The sequence below is a fragment of the Anas platyrhynchos genome, chromosome 1, assembly GCF_047663525.1.
Source record: "Anas platyrhynchos isolate ZD024472 breed Pekin duck chromosome 1, IASCAAS_PekinDuck_T2T, whole genome shotgun sequence".
Lineage (NCBI taxonomy): Eukaryota > Metazoa > Chordata > Aves > Anseriformes > Anatidae > Anas > Anas platyrhynchos.
Genome location: NC_092587.1, coordinates 185407716 through 185426603, shown reverse-complemented (window position 1 = coordinate 185426603; position 18888 = coordinate 185407716). Strand labels below are relative to the sequence as shown.

Genomic DNA, 18888 nt, shown 5'->3' with positions numbered 1-18888 from the left:
TGAGCACGTGGGGGGCTAGGGTTCAATTTGATCCAAGGCAGCACAAATTCTGATGGCTTTTCATTGACAGAGTTAACTCCTGAACCCGTATGATTTTACAAACGTGGTCTCCATCACTAAAAGAGCAAGCTTTCCACAGACAAAGCAAAGGACTTTTTCTCACAAGACACCAGGAAGACCACATCAAAAGAATAATTTAGCCAACTAGTCATACTTTCTTTTTTTATTCCTAATTAAGCATTAAACCTTTGTATTAAACACCTATTAACGGGCAATGTTTAAGTTAAGGCATCCTAAGATGACTTATATGAATGTGTCACTTCCTTGTATTGGTTGAGTTGAGCTTTCCTTCCTGCAATAAAATATGTGGAAGAGAAAAAAAAAAAAAAAAGAAACAAAAACCCAACAAACTCTTATCTACTGTCATTGGGATAATAAACTTAGCCAATGGGTAATAATCCCAGATAGATGTGGCTGGCTTGCTTCCTTTTGCTTCTTCCAGAACTATTTTTTGGCATGTGTTGCTATTTCGAGCCATGAGGCAGCACCCAAAAAGGCACTGAAGACATACACATGCTTTGACTGCAGGGTTAAAATCGATGGATAAGTTCATACTCCCGAGTGATTTGCCCCACAGGGTGTGAGTTTGGTGTGCTGAAATTCATCATCCCTGTGGGAACAGCTGAGGCCAGGACAAGCCCATCTTTTGGGGGTGCTGCAGACTCAGGACATCACTTGGCTGGTCACAGGGGGTTCCTGCAGGGCTGTCTGTGTCGCCGCTGTGACGTTGTTGTGGTTTAACCCGGCCGGCAGCTAAACACCACGCAGCCGTTCGCTCACCCTCCCCCCTCCCTCTCCGGGACGGGGGAGAGAAATGGAAAGTGAAGCCCGTGAGTTGAGATAAAGACAGTTTAATAAGACAGGAAAATAATAATAACAAAATAATAATAAAAATAATAACAATAATAATACAATGATGATAATAGGAAAGTAATAATAGTATGTACAAACAAGTGATGCACAATGCAATTGCTCACCACTCGCTGACCGATGCCCAGCCTAACCCCGAGCAGTCCGGCCCCCCTCCCCCCCAGCTAGCCACCCCTATATATTGTTTAGCATGACGTCAGATGGTATGGAATACCCCTTTGGCTAGTTTGGGTCACCTGTCCTGGGTCTGTCCCCTCCCAGCTCTTACTGCACCCCCAGCCTGCCCGTTGGCAGGACAGAGCAAAAGGCTGAGATGTCCTTGGCTTAGTATAAGCACTGCTCTGCAACAATTAAAGCATCGGGGTGTTATCAGCACTCTTCTCATCCTAAGCCAAAACACAGCATTCCACCAGCTACTAGGAAGAAAATTAATTCTGTTCTAACTGAAACCAGGACAGACGTTAAGGCGGACTGCAGACCAAGCAGGCTGGGAGGCTGCGGGTCCCCGCCACCTTCCTCCAGACAGTGGCTCCAGGAAAGGGTGGGCCCTCGCCACCAGCGTGTTTGCAAGGAAGCCTCTGCTGCCGCTTCCGAAGTTCAGAAAACGTTCCTAATGTCACATTCCTCCAGCACTTATCTGTGCGCGTGCCGGTAAATGCTAAACCTGGAAAGGAACGGATGACCTCCTTCCTTCTTCTGTGGCTGGAGCAGCTCTCGCCCAGCCCAGCCAAAGCTGCACACCGGTCCTGGTTGTGCAGGATGGACATCATAGCACTGACCCTGCTGTTGTAGGACTACCTGCGGATCCCCAGCACCTGGGCTAAGGTTCACATCCCACTGGTGAGAGGTCCTGCCAGGGTCATTGTGCTCCTCACCCTCTCTGACCCCATGGGAGAAGATGAGGCTGTATTGGGTTATTCTCCTGTATGTTTTTGTGGAGTGTTTTTTGCAGAGGTTCATACATTATGAGGGTGGAGGGATACAGGACAAGTAGAGAAAGACATCTTACATCTCCTCGGTGGCTTGCTCTGGGGCCTTCATCCTTGTGCCTTCCTTTAGTCTGCTGCAGAAGTCCTCATCTATTTGGACTCCGGGGTATGGAGAGGCACCTGGGGGCAACATGGGGAGAAGAGGATCATCCATCCACCCATCCACCCACCCATCCATCCATCCATCCATCCATCCATCCATCCATCCATCCATCCATCCATCCACCCATCCATCCACCCATTCATCCTTCCACCCAGCCTTCCATCCCCTGAGCCAGAGCCAGGTGGTGAATTGTTTCTGCACACGAGGACACAGCCCTCTTAGCATATGACACACCAGCAGCTGTCCCCATCCCTGCACCATGCTCAGCACCATGCTCCCTGTGCAACTGGTGGAGGAAAACAGGGTGGTCTCCCCACGTGGACCTCCACCTGGGGACAGGTGAGCTGCTCTCAGCAGGTCTCTTCTCCCAACACCAACTGCAAAGGGAGCCTGGCTTGGTACCTGTCACCTGGCCTCAGACCCTCACATGTGCAGCATCTGCCTGCAGGGTTCAGGGCATTGGAGACCACATGCAGGGAAATGCTGATGATGATGCTCTAAGCCCTGCTCTTCACAGGAGAGCAGGATTAAATGCTAGTGGTTCACCTGACCTCAATACAAGAAAATAAACATGACTTTGACTTGAAAGGAATCCCCAAGGAAAAGCCAAGTTTGATCTCTCTGTGGTTTGGACCACTCCAAATGCTAGTTAGCTAAGCAGTCCCAAATGCTCAAACCCACCTTGAGAGTACTAAACTCATGGTTTAAAATCAGATCGTGGCACATCTGCATTATTTCTCAAGTTTCTGTAGCTGTAAAGTACAGCCTGACCGTGCTATTTTTGTTTGTTTGTTTGTTTGTTTGTTTCCTTGAGATGAGAAAGCATCAGGAAAAGGAAAAATGGAAAAAACAAAACCCCAAAAAACCCTCTCCGAGAGTCAGTCACCAGGGTCTGGGACTTTAAGAAAAAAATAACAGGTACTATGAAGCTGACCACAAAATCACATGAGTTGGCAGGCTGACCAGCAACATGTATTTAAAATAATAAATGATAGATTGTCCTGCGGATTGTATGGTATCGTTTCCTCTGCTGTTCTCCTTTTTTGTCAGTCTCTGTGTTGGACAGGGAAGGGAAGGGAAGGGAAGGGAAGGGAAGGGAAGGGAAGGGAAGGGAAGGGAAGGGAAGGGAAGGGAAGGGAAGGGAAGGGAAGGGAAGGGAAGGGAAGGGAAGGGAAGGGAAGGGAAGGGGAAGGAAAAAAGAAAAGAGAAAAGAAAAGAAAAGAAAAGAAAAGAAAAGAAAAGAAAAGAAAAGAAAAGAAAAGAAAAGAAAAGAAAAGAAAAGAAAAGAAAAGAAAAGAAAAGAAAAGAAAAGAAAAAAAGAAAAAAGAAAAAAGAAAAAAGAAAAGAAAAGAAGAAAGAACCTACTTGGGTGTTAATGTCAGGTTGCACGCTCCAGTTCATCCTGTGTCATCTTTGTGGGTCCTTGCTCACGGGGAGGCAGCTGTGCAGGGCTGGGGCGGTGGGGGCAGAGCTGCCACAGAGCTCAGATGGCTCCAGCACAGCCAGGGACATGCAGAGACCTCCTTGAGGTTTGGGACCCCTTCACTCCCATGGCGGAATTAAAAGCCCTTGGAGGAAGCTCCAAGTGCATGGCACAGGGCATCTTGAACACTGTTGCACACAAGGTGATGCTTCATCCCAACTCAGGTGGCATGAAACCACTGACTGAAGCTCACAGGTTCCTTGCTATATTGCAGGGTTCCACTTTCAATAAAAATACTTCAAAATTTGCCCCATTTTTCTGGTTTGCTTCATTGGTCAATAAAACTAAAGTACTAAAACAAAGAACTAAAATTTCCGTTTCTCAGAGGTGTGATACAGACAATCCCCCCTCAATCCCTACTCTCCACCTATGCTTGATTTAGGTGTTTCCTTATTAAAGACACAGCAAAATCTCATTGAAGTCAATGGCTGAGTCAATGGCAGCCACCTTGGCCAATCCCAGCTCCAGATTTAACATACCCAAGGAAAATATCTCCCACAGCAAGACCCCATAGGACCACACGTCACTTTTGGTGTTGTAGATTTTATCAAATATGGATTCTGGAGCCATCCACTTGAGAGGAAGTCGAGCCTGGAATGAAGCGGACAAACCTGGCTGTTATTTCCAGAGACTGAAAGAATTTAATCATAAATGAATCAACTATATATTGTTATGTAAATAATTACTATTCAAACAGGAGCCTGTGGGATTTCCTTACAGGCAGTCAAGATAAACCCACGCTCATTCAGACACTTTCTTAACAGATTGTCCGAGTAAAAGGTTGTTTTTAAAAAATATGTGTGGCACAAAAAGCCAGGCACTGGAAATCTGTGACCAAGGTGACCAGGCCTTCTCCTCACAGGGATGTGGAGATGTGCCAGAACAGAGGTCTCTTGCCAGTGTTTTAGAGAGAGGGAACAGGACCCTATGGCCAGTCAGAAATCATTTTGTGATGGTTTTGGAGATGTTCTTGGGAAAATTTGGGGGCACTGTGCCAGCAACCCTTGAAGACCCCTCAGTATAGTCTGTTATTGTATCCTGAGCAGTACTCAAGTCACATGAGTAATGTTTCACAGCTAATATGTAGTGTTAAAAGTCTTCAGAGTTTTTGTTTTGTTTTGTTTTGTTTTTGTGGATGAGGGCATAGCTGGCAGGTGGCTGAGTGAGACATCCAGGAGGACAACCTTGTTTTGAAGGGGTTTCCTTGAAGGCAGGTTATTGAGCAAAGGGGGTCACATTGCAGAACCAGCCAAGAGACAAATGTCAAAAGAATTTCTAAAGGATCAACAGAGCAGAGCTGTGGACCAGTTACAACGTCTAAGCCTTTTGCTTGAGGACAGACATACTTTCTGGGTATATGACGCATCTTTTTCACATAAAACTGTGATAGCTTTCAAGCTGTTTTAAGCTCAGGAAATGTGAACATCTTCAGAACATTCTGGTGGACAGTTTGAAATGATGTTATAAACATTTGGGTAAATAAACAGCATCTTGACTTACATCTCCTTTTCTCACATAATCAGGATTCTTATAAATATCTCTTGCGAGGCCAAAATCACAGATCTTCACTACATTGTTCTCAGATAAAAGGATGTTTCTGGCTGCCAGGTCACGATGAATGCACTATAATAAAACAGTTTCACAATCAAGCTGCATTTCCTTAATCCTACCCACAAATTTCCTGACTGTCTCCCATATCCTTTTTTAAATTATTATTATTTGAGAGATCAATTTAATAAGTTTTTTTAGGGAAGTCAACTATAGTTTACATGACATGACATTGCAGTAAACAGTGACAGTTCTTTACAAAAAAGAAATTTGCAATCCAGAAAGTCATAAATTTTTAAGCACATTGATGTTTCAAGGGAAAGTGCAGATTTTTCTGGGGCTTCCTACGTAACATGTATTGAAATTGAGGGTTAAAAAAAAAAAAAAAAAAAAAAGCAACACCACACACACAAAAGATCATCTCTGAATGAATGAGCTTGACCCAGTGCCTTCGACCATGATCCCGTGTTTATGGACTAGGGAGACTTGGATAAACACACCATTATATTTATAACTCCAAGAGGAAAACAGCTCTTCCTTTGGGAGCTCTCCCAAGGAAGGTGTCACAGAAACGTAGACATGATTTCACCTCTGCATCCCATCCTTCTGCGGGGAAAAGTCCCCAGGGCAAAGCTCACCTTTCTGGAGGAGAGGAACTCCATGCCCCTCGCCACCTGGAAGCTGTACGAGATCAAGTCCTCCATAGTGAGGGGCAACTTGTAGAGCTCGTCAGCATCTGCACGGGTGGAACATGTGGTTGGTTACAGAGATTGCTCACAAGGCAGTTATTTTCCCCCCTCCCTTACTCATATTATTACTCCCATAATTTCAGTCTTCATAGAGTAACATTTGAAGGTCAACCCACTGTCACTGCAAACAAAAATAGTGTTTGCTTTATACCCCACGCTCTGGACACTGCTGTGTTTTCCCCAAAGATAAGGAGCAGTCAGAAGAAACAATCACACATTTTCCTGTCAGAATTAGTAACCCTGGAAATAATCTTTTTTTAAATCTTCTACCCTCTGGACATGACCCTGTGAGCATCTCCCACGGATGTTTATTAGGGTGATAAATGAGGAAAAAAATTTCAGGGATGCACAGTATGTTGTAAAAATATCACAGACCATGTAGGGACAGGAAGGAATTAATACCTACCCTCCTCGTCCTCCTCCACATCACTCAGACTTTTATCTTCCTGAAACCCCGAGCTTGCGAAGCTCTCACTGCTGGTCACACTGGCCAGCCTTTGTTTTTTGCTTTCCACTGGCTCCATATCCTTTTTTTCCTTCATCAGCTCTCCTTGCAGAGAGGAGTCCTTCAAACAGAGAAGTGCAACATCAGAGCAGTGGAGGGGGTGAGGGAGAAACCGAGTCATGCTTCTCTCTTGTTTCCACTAGGAGATATTCACCTGTGGCATGTGTGGTCACATCTCCCCTTGGTATGAGTGCCCAATGCCACAGCAGCAGGTGGGGGCTGCTGGCAGGGATGTGCTATTTAGGCAGAAATTATGGGATCTCCAGCTTGGGAGCTCCAGCACATCATTTTGGGGAACCCCAGGTGGACTAGCTCTGATGAGACAAGGATTTGCAAGGTCCATGGATGGACATGTCCTCTGGGCAGAAGCTCATGTCAGCCTCAGGACATCTTGAAAGGGGATTTTTTCTCCACTTGCCAGACAAGGAGCTTTGGGGATGAGTTGAGAGATGTGCCAATAGTGCAGGCATCCCAGCCCAACCAAATTAAAGTGTGAGCTTTCCATCCCAGGTTACAGAAGGCACCTGCCTCTGCATCCCTGTGCAGTGCTTGGCGAGGACCAAGGGCACTTTGAATACAGCTGCTGAAGGATCCGACCGTCTCTCTTCTGCAATGCTTTCACCCAGTGCTTTCACACAACATTCAAGGACAGTTTAATGCAACACATACAACACTGCATGGAAAATGCTTTTCTTTACAACCTGGAGAGCTGCCTAGCTGTTTGGCCATGCTCTTCCACAGCCATCCCTCTCCCTTGCCATGCTCCATCCCCCTTGGGATCATAGACTTTTGGAGGGCGTTCCTCCTGAGCATGCCCTACCGCAGCCTTCACAGGACCTTTGTGAAAAAGTCCTGAGATGCCTCTGAGCTTTTGGCACAGCTGAGAAGGGGTTTTGAGGACTGCAGCTCTGCATCCAGGCTCCTAAATCCCACCTCAGATCCCTTAATCCTTTGGGGGATTTTGCTGAACATGCACAAGCAGGGATATAGTTGGCACGTTTAGGTTCAGGTTTGTAATGAGAAACAGGCAGTAGATTTGATTCGGAGTACTGTGGGATGTGAGGACAAGAATTTAATCTTTTTTTCCTCTGGATAGCCCCACTCCTCACACAATGAGATAATTGGCAAATCTCTCACTATTAGGGTGTCTTGAAACATGGCTTTAAATGGCATTATCTCGTTTGTTTGTTTTCCCAGCAGCGCTGAAATCAGTGGGCAAAACCACTTCCTTCAGCCTGACTGACACGAGCCTCTGAAGTGACCCCATGCTCAGAAGGAATGGGCTTGTCAGCAGAGGGGCGAGGGCACGTGGGGACACCGCAGATCAAATTCACTTCCTCTCACTGTAGATGGCTCTGTCCAAGTTAGTCACAGCAGGCTCCTTGCACAGTCAGGGGGAGCAATGAGCCCTTTCTTGGCATGACATGTCCCACACCAAGCATTTGAAGCAGATCAGGTGTATTGTATCACCCCAAAGCAATTCTCTCCTTTGTAGAGGCTGAGGAGAGTAGCACAGAGGCAGACATCTCCATCCCTGACATGCCAGGGGTGATGAGCCTTACCCGGGGCACCTGCCTCCTCACCTTGCTGGCGCAGAAAAAATTCCTCTTGCTCTTCAGATAGTTTGATAAATTCCCGTACTTGCAGTATTCAACGATCACCATCAGAGGCCCTGGGGAAAAAAAAAATGCATTTTGAGCAGAATAAAGCAATGAATGGGGGGTTAAGCTTTGAGAAGACAAATAGTCTTCTTTTCACATCGCATAGCTTGAGCCCAGGATGACTAAAGACATGTCCTAATGAAAGCTGCTTGAAGGACACTGGCCATGCTAGCAAAAACTAGCACTGCTTCTGAAAACGAAGGACGGGCCTACTTTTGAAAGCTGGGTCATGACCCTGGGCCCTGAGGGACCCTCCATTTCCTCTTGGGTCGGTCGGAGTTCAGACTGGAGTCCCGCAGCCCACACACGCTCGTTGAGCTAAAATAGGTGACATGTCTAAAACAAATGACTACTCTCACTGGCCCTTTGATTTTCTTAGTGGAATCATGAAGGATTTTACAATAGTTGCCTTGTGACTCATCATTCAGGGCCAGCAGCTGATATCCCTTGCTCCCAGCCTTCCCAGATCACGTTTAACCTGAGCTTGAGCTTTGAAGTGAGTGAGATGAAAGCCAACAAGTGGCTCCTTATTCAGCATGGCTCTATATTCACACTTCACGTGTTAACACCAAGAGAAAGTTTAAGTAGGGAAAATGTTTAATCATGTCATTAAATGAACAGAAATCTCTATTTCTCTTCTTCTTTTTTTTTTTTTTTTTCACTAAGCACAAGATGAGTTTGAATGTTTCAAGTTAATAACTTGACCTCTAGATGAAAAGCAACAGGGTCAGCTGACTGGTACTGGGAGGTGATTCAAAACCATTTTCAATGCAGTGCAGATTTTTTACCTCCATTTTTTGTGCATGCTCCCAACAAATTCACAATATTGAGATGATGGCCAATGTGGATCAGGATTTTCAGCTCAGTCATCAGTGCTTTGTACTCACTTGCTGTGGCTCCTTCTGTAAATGCAAAATAAAATCAATGTGAATAGGCAAAGAATTGGTCCTGGTGAGCTTTACCACTTTTTGTCACTTTCCACTTCCATTGTTGGGGGTACTTCGTGTGCTAATGTTCTTTTTCTATTCCTCCCTTCCCAGCATCCTCATACTTGCAATAAAACCCATAAAAAGAGCCAGGCAGTCAACTTCCTCCCAGTAGACTCTGTTATATTTAGAACAAGAGAAATTTTTCACATGAATAGTTTTGTAGTTTAAGCCAAAAAATGAAAGAAAAAATAAAAAGGGATTTCAAGACTATAATTAACTCCATCCAAAGTAGGTTTCAGCTGACCTGACTTCAGCTATCTAATAGTTATGTACTAGCTTGAATTAATTAACCTCTCAAGGAGTCAGTGGTAAGAGCAAAATATTTCTAGGATCTGATGCAGCCCTCAATGTTAGCCATTTATGTAAAGGGAAGACATAAACCACCCTTTGGTAATAATTCTCTGATTCTGTTCATTGTGCAGGAAACCTGAAATATTAGACCAGGCACACAAATTCTACATGGTTGAAGTTAGGGGACTACATCTCATCCTTACCAGTAAAGATTAATATTAATTATAATAATGATGTAAGAAATTCCACAACTAAACATGAAAATTTCTACTTAGTCTCAAGCATAACTTTTCATTCCCTCCAAGCAGGTTTTAGCATTGCTTTGTGTAGACCCAAACGGACTGAAAACTTTAGTGACACCAAGAGTTAAGAATGGTCCAGTGCAAAGAGCCTGGAGTTAGGTCTTAGAGGGCTTGGTTTCAACATCTGATTGGAAACAGATTTTCTTGGTGCCCCCCACAAAACTTGTCATCTAACCAGTAACCCACTATTTATCTGTATAGGCGGTGACGCTTTTCCTCCACCTCATGGGAATTCTGTGAAAACAAAGCTCATGAATGCCCCCAAAGTTCCTGGATAACCTAGTGAAGACACGAGGAATGGGACAGGTCTTACCTAACTTCAGGTGCCCGTTGTGAAGGTGCCTACAGAGGACCTAGTCACCACAAGCTCTCTTTGTAGTCAGCAGAACAAAACATGTGCAGGTGTCCCCACATGGAGGGATCTGCCTTAGGATGGGATGGCAATGTTGTTTCTCGCCACTGACAATAAAGGGAGTTTGGGTGACTGGCTTGGATGCAAGCCTCTACCCTGAATGCACACACACATGAATCCCACCATGAAGGTTTCCTGCAGCTGCCATCTGCTCCCATCTATTCCAGGAGCAGCCCTGCTGCCTTTGTGGTGCTGGCACAAAAACCCTGCTGATGTAAATAAAGAAATGTTGAATTTGACAGACCACTCTGCCAGCTCATCTGTCTGCGTGTTGGCAAAACAGCTGTCACACAGGGCCAGGCGATGACCCAGGTGACAGGCCATCCTCTGAAACCAGTGACACAGACAGCTATTGGCCCATTGCTGCAGAACGACCAAAGGTTTGTTTTGTTTTATTTTATTTTATTTTATTTTATTTTATTTTATTTTATTTTATTTTATTTTATTTTATTTTATTTTATTTTATTTATTTATTTATTTATTTATTTTTTCTAGACTTGCTTACTGCAGGATATTTGTTCATTTTGCATCATCCAACAAGCTTTTTCTTAGCTTTTTAAACACGATTGAGGAGACAGGTTTGCAACACTGTCAGCTGAAAATTCCCTCCTTGGGGTGCCACCCCCTGCTAAAGCATTTGATGTAATACTACAGAACAAGCCTGTTGAGAGCAGTACCAAGAGGGCATGCCCAATGGGGCATATAACTGTCAGGTCACTGTCAGTAAGAAATGATCTGATGAAGCTATTTCAGGTAGAGCATTGCAGGGACAGGCTGTAGGTCTGGAAGTACTATGGCACGTGCCCCTTCAAGGGCTGGAAGTAACAAGTGTAGATCTGCTAACTCTGATAGGCAAGTGGGCAGCTGTGAAACTGGGAGCCTGAGAAGTTAAGAGGGTTGTATTCAAACCATGTCTCAGCTGAACCATCTGAGAGCATCGGGGATCCAGCAGAACAGAGGGGATGTGTGCTGGCAGAGAGCAACACTGAAAAGGATTCAGAGATTAAGGGGGATGAAGAAATGCAGCATAAGGTCCCAGAGCAATGAAAGGAAAAAAAAAAAAGTAACAAAAATAATAAAGCAACCTGATCTGATCCTTAGCTATATAAAGAAGGGAAAGCTGTACGCACAGGAAGGGATGTCACCAGGGCTCTGGGTTAGGGAATTCAGCCACAGCTGCTGCTACCGAATATCATCCTGCTTGCTAACTTCCCAAATGCCCCCCTTAAATCGATTAGGGTCTTCGTCCTTCCTGCTCCAGTGATAAAATCACAGGGAATAGCTGGAAGATGATTTCACTTTGGGAAGAGCGCTGGTGTGTGAAGAGCGCTGGTAATTCACTTCCCAGCCTGTGTGTCAGCATCCTATGCACCATGAAATGAGCCTGCAGACGGCTCGGAGAGGATGCACCTGCACTGCAACTCAGAGATTTAAACTGCTCAATCTGTTTAGCTTAATAGAAGGGGCCTTCAAGTAGAAAAATTACTGTGTTTTAGGTAATCTAATGGAGAATGTTAGAACGAGAAGCTAAAGCCAGACGGATGTAAATTAGGCACAAGGCACCTGTTTTTAACAATGAGATGATTAATCGTTGGAACTAATGACCAAGGAAACTATGAGAGCTTCTATACGAGCCTCTTCACATCAAGGTGGATGCTTCATGCTTCAGCTGAGGTTCATTTACTGTGATCATTACAGGGTGAATATAGCATAGTGGTTCAACATAGGATACAGAGGAAATATAATTCCCAATTCTGATCAGGCAAAAATGGCTTTTTCATTCTTCGTGACACATGGAATAGAGGAACCAAAATTTCAAAAAAATAAATTAAAATCAGGCTATCAAGTTCTCAGGGCATCTGAAACTTTCTCATATATCGTGTGGCAATTTATCACATTTTTTACTGTGAGTGTAATTTCAGAACAATTTCATTGTTCTGCCACTTCTGGAAAACTTTGGTGGACCTGAAAGTTGGAGTACACATTCTGGAAGCTTCAGAGAGTTAGTGGTGGTAGGATAACATCACACACTCTTGCTTTGGGTAGAATCATATCAAAAGCGAGACACGATATAGTGCATCATTTTTTCCAGCCCAGCTTTGCAGCAAGATACCTTTCAGCATTTTCACAGCAACTATTCTGCACGTTGGTGATTTCTTAATTCCAAAAGCAGATGCCTGTACCACCTTTCCAAAGGCTCCGTGTCCAAGCGACTTTCCTGTAAAGAAAATAAATAATAGAGACATTTTGCTAAAAAAGAAGTCTTGTCGGTTAATTAATTAATAAATAATGAATTGAAGAAAAGTCCTTACAATGAGTCATATATACACTACATGTATATTCCTAACATAAAGGTATTTGGGGTTGGTTTTTTGTTTGTTTTTGAAGCATAAGCAGATGTTGGAAGACACAGTCATTGAAAGGAATAGGTGATGTGATTGAAAATAATGCTAAATGAACACAACTGTTCAGTGGATGTACGCTGGCTTCTGACCCTATTTTTCCAGTCTAGTTCTGCCATCGGGAAGGTTTGCTTCTCCATTCTCTGAGCACATTGTACCATACAGGAGGCTGTGACACTGTTAATTATGTCCCCAACAACTTAGGGCCACAGCCTAAACTCACACATACACTGAGATGCAGATTGATGAGACCTTTCCGTTTGCAAAATGAGGCCTGGAGGGATTCAGTGAGAGAAGACCATGAGTGACAAATGGTGGGCTGGTTGCTCCATGGTGGGTACAATGCTTTCAGGTGCCCAAAAGGCGGACATTTGTCCTGTGGTCATCATGCTGCCACCAAACAGACTGCAGGAGAAGCACCCAGAAGCCCTTGAAAGAAATCAGCAGGCATGAACAAAGTCTTCCGGCAGTAGAAGCTGAGTGTCCTTTTCCTTCATGTTCAGAAGCAGTACAACTTCAAGTATACTCATACTTTTTTTTTTTTTTTTTTTTTAAGAGCCCAAACATCTAAAAAAGTTTGTAGACTTTTATGTATTTATTTATTTATTTTTGGTGGGCATCTTATGATCTCCACAGCCTCATTCATGACTTGTTAATGTTTGAAGCAGACATGGTTGACTTCCTCTTTGACTCCATGCTCACATGGACAGGACTGGACACATTTGTCCTTCCTGGGTAGATGGTGGAGTTTTGATTGGAGAGATGCTATCCTGTCAGCGAGTGAAGAACTTCATATCCAAGCAACTCATGTCAGGCTGGACTTGTGCTCCACCTTCAGCAGAATCCAGGCACCTTGGAGTCTAACAAAATGTTGCAGCTGAATTTGCAGTGCAGAGGAGAAGAGCAGAAAATAAAGGGCAGCTTTTCATTCAAAACTAAAGGACAAGATATGCCACTGAGGTCACATTCATTTCTCGGATATGTGCACGTAACACAGCCATCTTCACAGGACAATTTCCTTTTTCTATGATGGAAATCTAAACCAGAAGAGATGAATCACTTCAAAAGTCACTTCAAAAGGGCTCTGTTTGACTGGCTCTGACTTGAATGCCTACCTTGTCGATGTCTATAGCTGCGAGAGATGAATCACACCCAGACACTCAGAAACAGAGAAAAAGAACTGCTGCCAGATCTAAACTAAACTAAATAGATACTACCTTTTATATTTGTATCATTTCTAAACTGCAATTCCCAGTATGTCTGTCAGTAGAAGACAAGTAGCATATGTTACCAAAGCAGGGGAATACACAGTGTGGGGGATGAAAAGAGACCACAAAACAAAACAAGAAAATGGATTTTGTTTTCCCCCAGAATTGCAGAAGTTTTTTTTTTTTTTTTTTTTAACAGCAAACAAAAACCATAAAGAACTTAATCTTCATGGCTGAAAAGCACCCACAGACTCAGCCTTGGTTTGTGAAAGGCTTTGAGTTTCACACTCAAATACATGTGGATCAGCGTGTGTCTTTGAAGATCTCCAGTCATTGTCTTTTTCAGTTATTGCATACCGCTTCTTCATTCAGCAGATTTATCAGGGAAGCAATATTAACACAAAGGACTCAGTTTTCTGGGTGAACTGGTGTTCTTCATCCTTAGTGTGTTGACTGTTCATGGTTTGTACAAGGTGAAGCTGTGATTGGAAGTTCTATGAAACTCACCATACCTTTGTTCAAACCGTAGCTTTAATCAGTTTCCATCACTGCTAACTCACTTCCCACATCAAGATAACCTACTTAGTCACCACTTGGAAAACATACCAGTTAGCTCATAAAGCTACACAAAGCTGCTAACCTTTCATAAAGGAGAATGAGTGCTGGAAACAACACTTCCTTCTCCAAACAACGACTGTGATTTACTGGGGAGCTGTAATAACACTTGATGTATTGCTCTTTGTTGCTCTGCTATTGTTTAGTACTACGCTAAATTTGAGAGCAGAATAGGGCTGCTCTAAATTTTCAGTGCTCTAAATTTTCAAACTCTGGTTTAATATATAGATTGCATTAAGGACTAATCCTAACAGCTTGTCCTTGGAAAAGCCCCTTATGTGGACAATTAAAGTAATTAAAAATTATTAAACAGAGCAATTAAACAGAGCTATTAAGATGGCCAACCACCTAAGCAGCCAGCTTGTCGCAGTCCCCAAGCAACTACACTTTCCAGGTTCAGAGTAACTCTCAGGTATGAAATGCAGCATTTTCATCCAGACCAAGGAAATGAAATGCTCTACTTAAGCTTTCTCCAGTTGACTTTGGTTTCCTGGGGGCAATTCAGAACTCATTGATGTGAACAGCCCTTTCAAAGGGTTTTGGATCAGGACGTTTCTATTTCCATTCCATTTTTACTGGGTTCTTCAGCAGCATTTTTTTTTTTCCTTGTATTACATCCAACACACTGCCCAGTGCCAGCAGACTGGGTTTGAGGTGGCAGGCACAGGGAGTCATTTACCACTGGTGTGCCTGACCTCACACCAGAGCCATGGGGCAATACTCCTTCGGGTCCTGCCCCACAGCATCAGTGGCTTGTGACCTCTCATGAGGTTGAGCCCAAGAGCAAGGTGAGAAATGCAAAATAGGTCAACACTGAAGTTGGACTACAGCATTGTCACCAGCCACACTGAAAGTGACATAGCACCAGCATTTTTCTAACAAAAAAAATAATATTTAGATCTCAGTCGGGCTAATCTACACTGAATGTTAATTATCCAGCCTTCTGTGGTGCCCTTACGATGTTCTCTGTAACATCTGTTGCTCTTATGGTTGGAGGGAGAGTACTGTTGTGTAAGCACTGCATCACACTCGTGAGCTGTACGTGTGTGCTGGAGGAACACATAGCAAGAGAGATGGGCTAAAAGTAGAGGCTTACTTTACAAAAGTTACAAGAAATATGAATATTTGAGGATAAGTAGGTGGAAAGAGACAGACAGACATATCTGACGCTGGAAGGGGTTGCATTTCTAAGTAAAAATATCTATTAAAAAAAACATAGAAGCACGTTCAGTGTTTGTGAGACACTAACCCTTGGAGACTGCCAAGGTTATTCAAAGTCCGAGTATTCAAAGTGCCGTGTAAGCAGGACTTGCACTGAGCTAATCTAGCATACTGCACATACCCAGCTTCTCCGAATCTGGTTCTCATTCATTGTCAGCATTCTTTGTTTGTTTACACCAGTTCTTCCACTTTTAACTCGTTCTCTGGTCATCATTCCTCACCTCCAGACTCTACATACCAGCCCTGTGAGATGTGGCTTTTCCTCGGTGTTTACATTCCTTCTCCGCTTGATTCTTTCCATGGGATTTGCACAGAAATATAGCATCGCATAAAGCAGAGATCACGATGTCTGCACAGCGAGCTCTTGGTCCATCGTTGTAAGAAAACTATTTGAAGATTGAAGACACTCCAAGACAAGGTTATGTCTCAGCATTCCCAGAATTGCGTCCGACAATTATAAACGACTAGCGGTATATTTCAGCTGTGCTTATCCACATCTGGTCACCTTGTGACTTCTAGCAGGAGAATTAAGTGTGATGGTAACCGTACTCATGTTTTAATTACCCATAGCCCCTGATCCCTGAAGGGCAAGAGGAATCTGTTGTGGCTCCTAGCTGAAGTGCAGGGATTTTCTATCCCCAGCTGTAGGACCAGTCTGATGCTTGCCTGAAGGAACAAACAGCACTATAGCAACAGCCTGTGTTTATCACTGATTTTTTAAATGTTGACCCTTCTGCTGAAGTCTGTGTGGTTTCTGGAAGAACTCCTTAGCTCGAAAACCTGATCCCTACCCTCCTGCTTTCCTCGTCAGCCCCAGGCTGGGCTAAGCAAGCCAGGAATGCTCCCAGTGCCTTTCAGTGGGGCATCTGTAGGCGAGCTAGCCTGCAGGTTCAAAGTTTCCATGGATATTTATTTATGCAGGGACTCGTATGTCACATTCTTGCACTTTATGGTGCACTGACAAGAATGTCTATAAATCTGCAGCACAGAGGGAAAACAGAGAGAGTGGGCTGGAGGGAGGAGGAAAGGAAGAAACTGGGAGGGGCAGACTATAATGGCCCATTTCTGCATTTTTTTTTTTCTCAGATGAGCATATACCAGGTTACAAGGGAAGAAATTTCCAGTAACTGTCAAAGGTATGGAAAGTTAGTCACAGTTGGCAAGTCCTAAATATTCTGATTCAGTCAGGGAACAGGACACTTGCATGGAACCTTGCAGGGCATGGTGCCCCATGTCCAAAATACACCCAGCTCCTCCACGCCTATAGGTATACCAACACCTCACTCAGAAACCACATACAGAACGTGAATCATGTCAACATTACCTAGTTTCAGCCTTTCCCTTGCAATCTCCCACTTGCTGGCATCATAAGGCAGACGTTCACATTGCTCGTCCAAGGGCACTTCGTCCGGATCCATGATGATGGACAGGTAATGGTTGGTCTTCGTCTCAGAAGAATAAGGCTACGGAACAAAGAGTATTTCAAAATGACAAGGAGGACGGCAGTATCTGTCAGTACCTTCCTCTTTGGATCAAGGCTTCCAAGTTAATTCTGCCTGCAGGGCTGCATTTCACAGCCCAGTGGAGGGTTTAGTTAAGCTCCCTTTGGCTTATTTCAATGTTGCAAGCTTCTTTTTTATGTAAAAGAAAATCCTTCCTCTCTCTTTTCCTATGTAACTTATCAGTTTCCTCAGTGAAATCTATGTGTATCTGTACTGACATATGGCTTTATGATACAGGCCCTCTGCACAGACAAGAGAATTATTTTCTTCAAATGACTAAACATTGCTGTTAAAAATAACTTTCCTTCATGATTGTGCAAAGCAAGAAGTGGCCATATGCAACAGATGGAGCTCAACTGCCAGTGTTTATTTTTTCTATATACCCAGCAGAGATAGGTCATATGTGGTTAGAAGTTTTGCAAGAACAGTCACCAGGAGACTAGATGTTACACATCTCAGAAACTGTTTACAAATTTTTAAAATTTTTCATTACTTTGATATCATTTCTTACAAATTTACTGAAATGATGGGAAATTGGTGGGATTCATAAATACCTAGATTTGAACACGTAACTTAAAATGAATTTTCCAGGCATTCAGTTTCTAGTGAACAAATGGATTATCCACTTCACATGAGAAATTTTGGACTCGACAAGCCTTCTGGGTCCCTTCCAACTCAGGATATTCTATGATATTCTAAATATAAGGAAAAATGAATCTAATCTCAAAGTTTTCTGCAGACCATCCTTTTGCACTTTGAAGTGTATTTTTCTTTAAAGAGCACTGAGATTGTTACTCTAATCCATTAGACTTCTCTTGATGCAGGAAGTGCTGATATTTCTAGAGAAAAAAAAAAAAGAAAAGAAAAGAAAAAAAAAAAGCCTAATGTTTGCTCTAATTTCCAGGCTATTAGCTCAAAGTTATGGAAAATCTGTTGACCGAGATTATTCATGCTGCTTTCCCTAAACTCACAGAAACAGCAAATTAGCATATAAACGAACACACAGGTATTTCTACATGGATTTTTATTGTTGCTCTGACTGCCCTCTGTGACTTTCAGCTTTCCTCCTCTACAGCCTGGAAATATGTCCCTAATACATGCATTTCCAGGCATTTATTTGAAAAGGATGTTGCTGGCTTTGTATGCTTTGGTTGCAAACATAACTAGATTAAAATGGCAGTAGCTAACAGCTCCTGCTTTGGTTGCCTTTCACAATCCCAAGAACCCAGAAAGTCAGTCCCAGGAAGGATTACAGTGATGCCTGGAGAAAAGTCAGGAGGCACAAAGCCTGGCTCCAAACTGTCCTGGATGGGACATGGATGGGTGGGATATGGATGGAAACAGAGGCTTGTGAGGTGCTCCAAAAAGTAGCATTTTTTATAGAGATGTGTGCCAGACTGCTTCTAGCAGTCACTTTAGAAGAGATTTTAGGTGGACCCACCTCAAAGAGCAGTAGGAGAGTGTGAAGGTGCAGACAACTTCCTATGTTTCTCCATTCTGACTTACTGAATAACAAACCTTTGGCACAATCAGAGCTTGGAAACAACATTTTGAGTGGCAATGAACTATTAAGCGTATCATTTGACCCTGTATGCGTAACAGTCAGGCTTTAAGAAAATGCTCTGTTTTTCAAAGAGCACTAAAGATTTATTATTTTTTTTTTTCGTCATTTGTATATGCAATTTAATTCAGAGCTAATTCTAGAAGTAAATCCTTGAGACTAAGAGTTGGTAACAGAAACACAGAGAAGACCGTAAACAGACTGATGCTAGTTGGAAAGGCTTGTCTGGAAAAAAGCCTTCACTTGTCATCTAGTTTAAATCCCTTGCTCTGTAGCAAGAAGGATTATTTTTGTTCTCAGTCAAGAATCTAACAAACAAATAACAACAACAAAAAAATCTGCAACTCCTTGCTACTTTTAAAACTTGCATTTTTCCAAGGGCTGAACCCACAGCTTTGCAGTCCTGTTACGAATTAC

At 43.3% G+C, this 18888-nt stretch overlaps 1 protein-coding gene across 1 annotated transcript in view; it reads right to left on the bottom strand.

Annotated features, from left to right (window-relative positions):
- The window catches only part of FLT1 (fms related receptor tyrosine kinase 1), a 108187-nt gene that overhangs the window by 8471 nt on the left and 80828 nt on the right, over nucleotides 1–18888 (bottom strand). The window contains exons 17-25 of the mRNA XM_027469712.3: nucleotides 16733–16871; nucleotides 12076–12180; nucleotides 8757–8870; nucleotides 7891–7979; nucleotides 6209–6368; nucleotides 5692–5789; nucleotides 5006–5128; nucleotides 3985–4096; nucleotides 1940–2039 (exon numbers count right to left, since the gene is read on the bottom strand). Of these exons, the coding sequence (XP_027325513.3) occupies nucleotides 1940–2039; nucleotides 3985–4096; nucleotides 5006–5128; nucleotides 5692–5789; nucleotides 6209–6368; nucleotides 7891–7979; nucleotides 8757–8870; nucleotides 12076–12180; nucleotides 16733–16871 (1040 nt within the window). The remainder of the gene's footprint in view (nucleotides 1–1939; nucleotides 2040–3984; nucleotides 4097–5005; nucleotides 5129–5691; nucleotides 5790–6208; nucleotides 6369–7890; nucleotides 7980–8756; nucleotides 8871–12075; nucleotides 12181–16732; nucleotides 16872–18888) is intronic.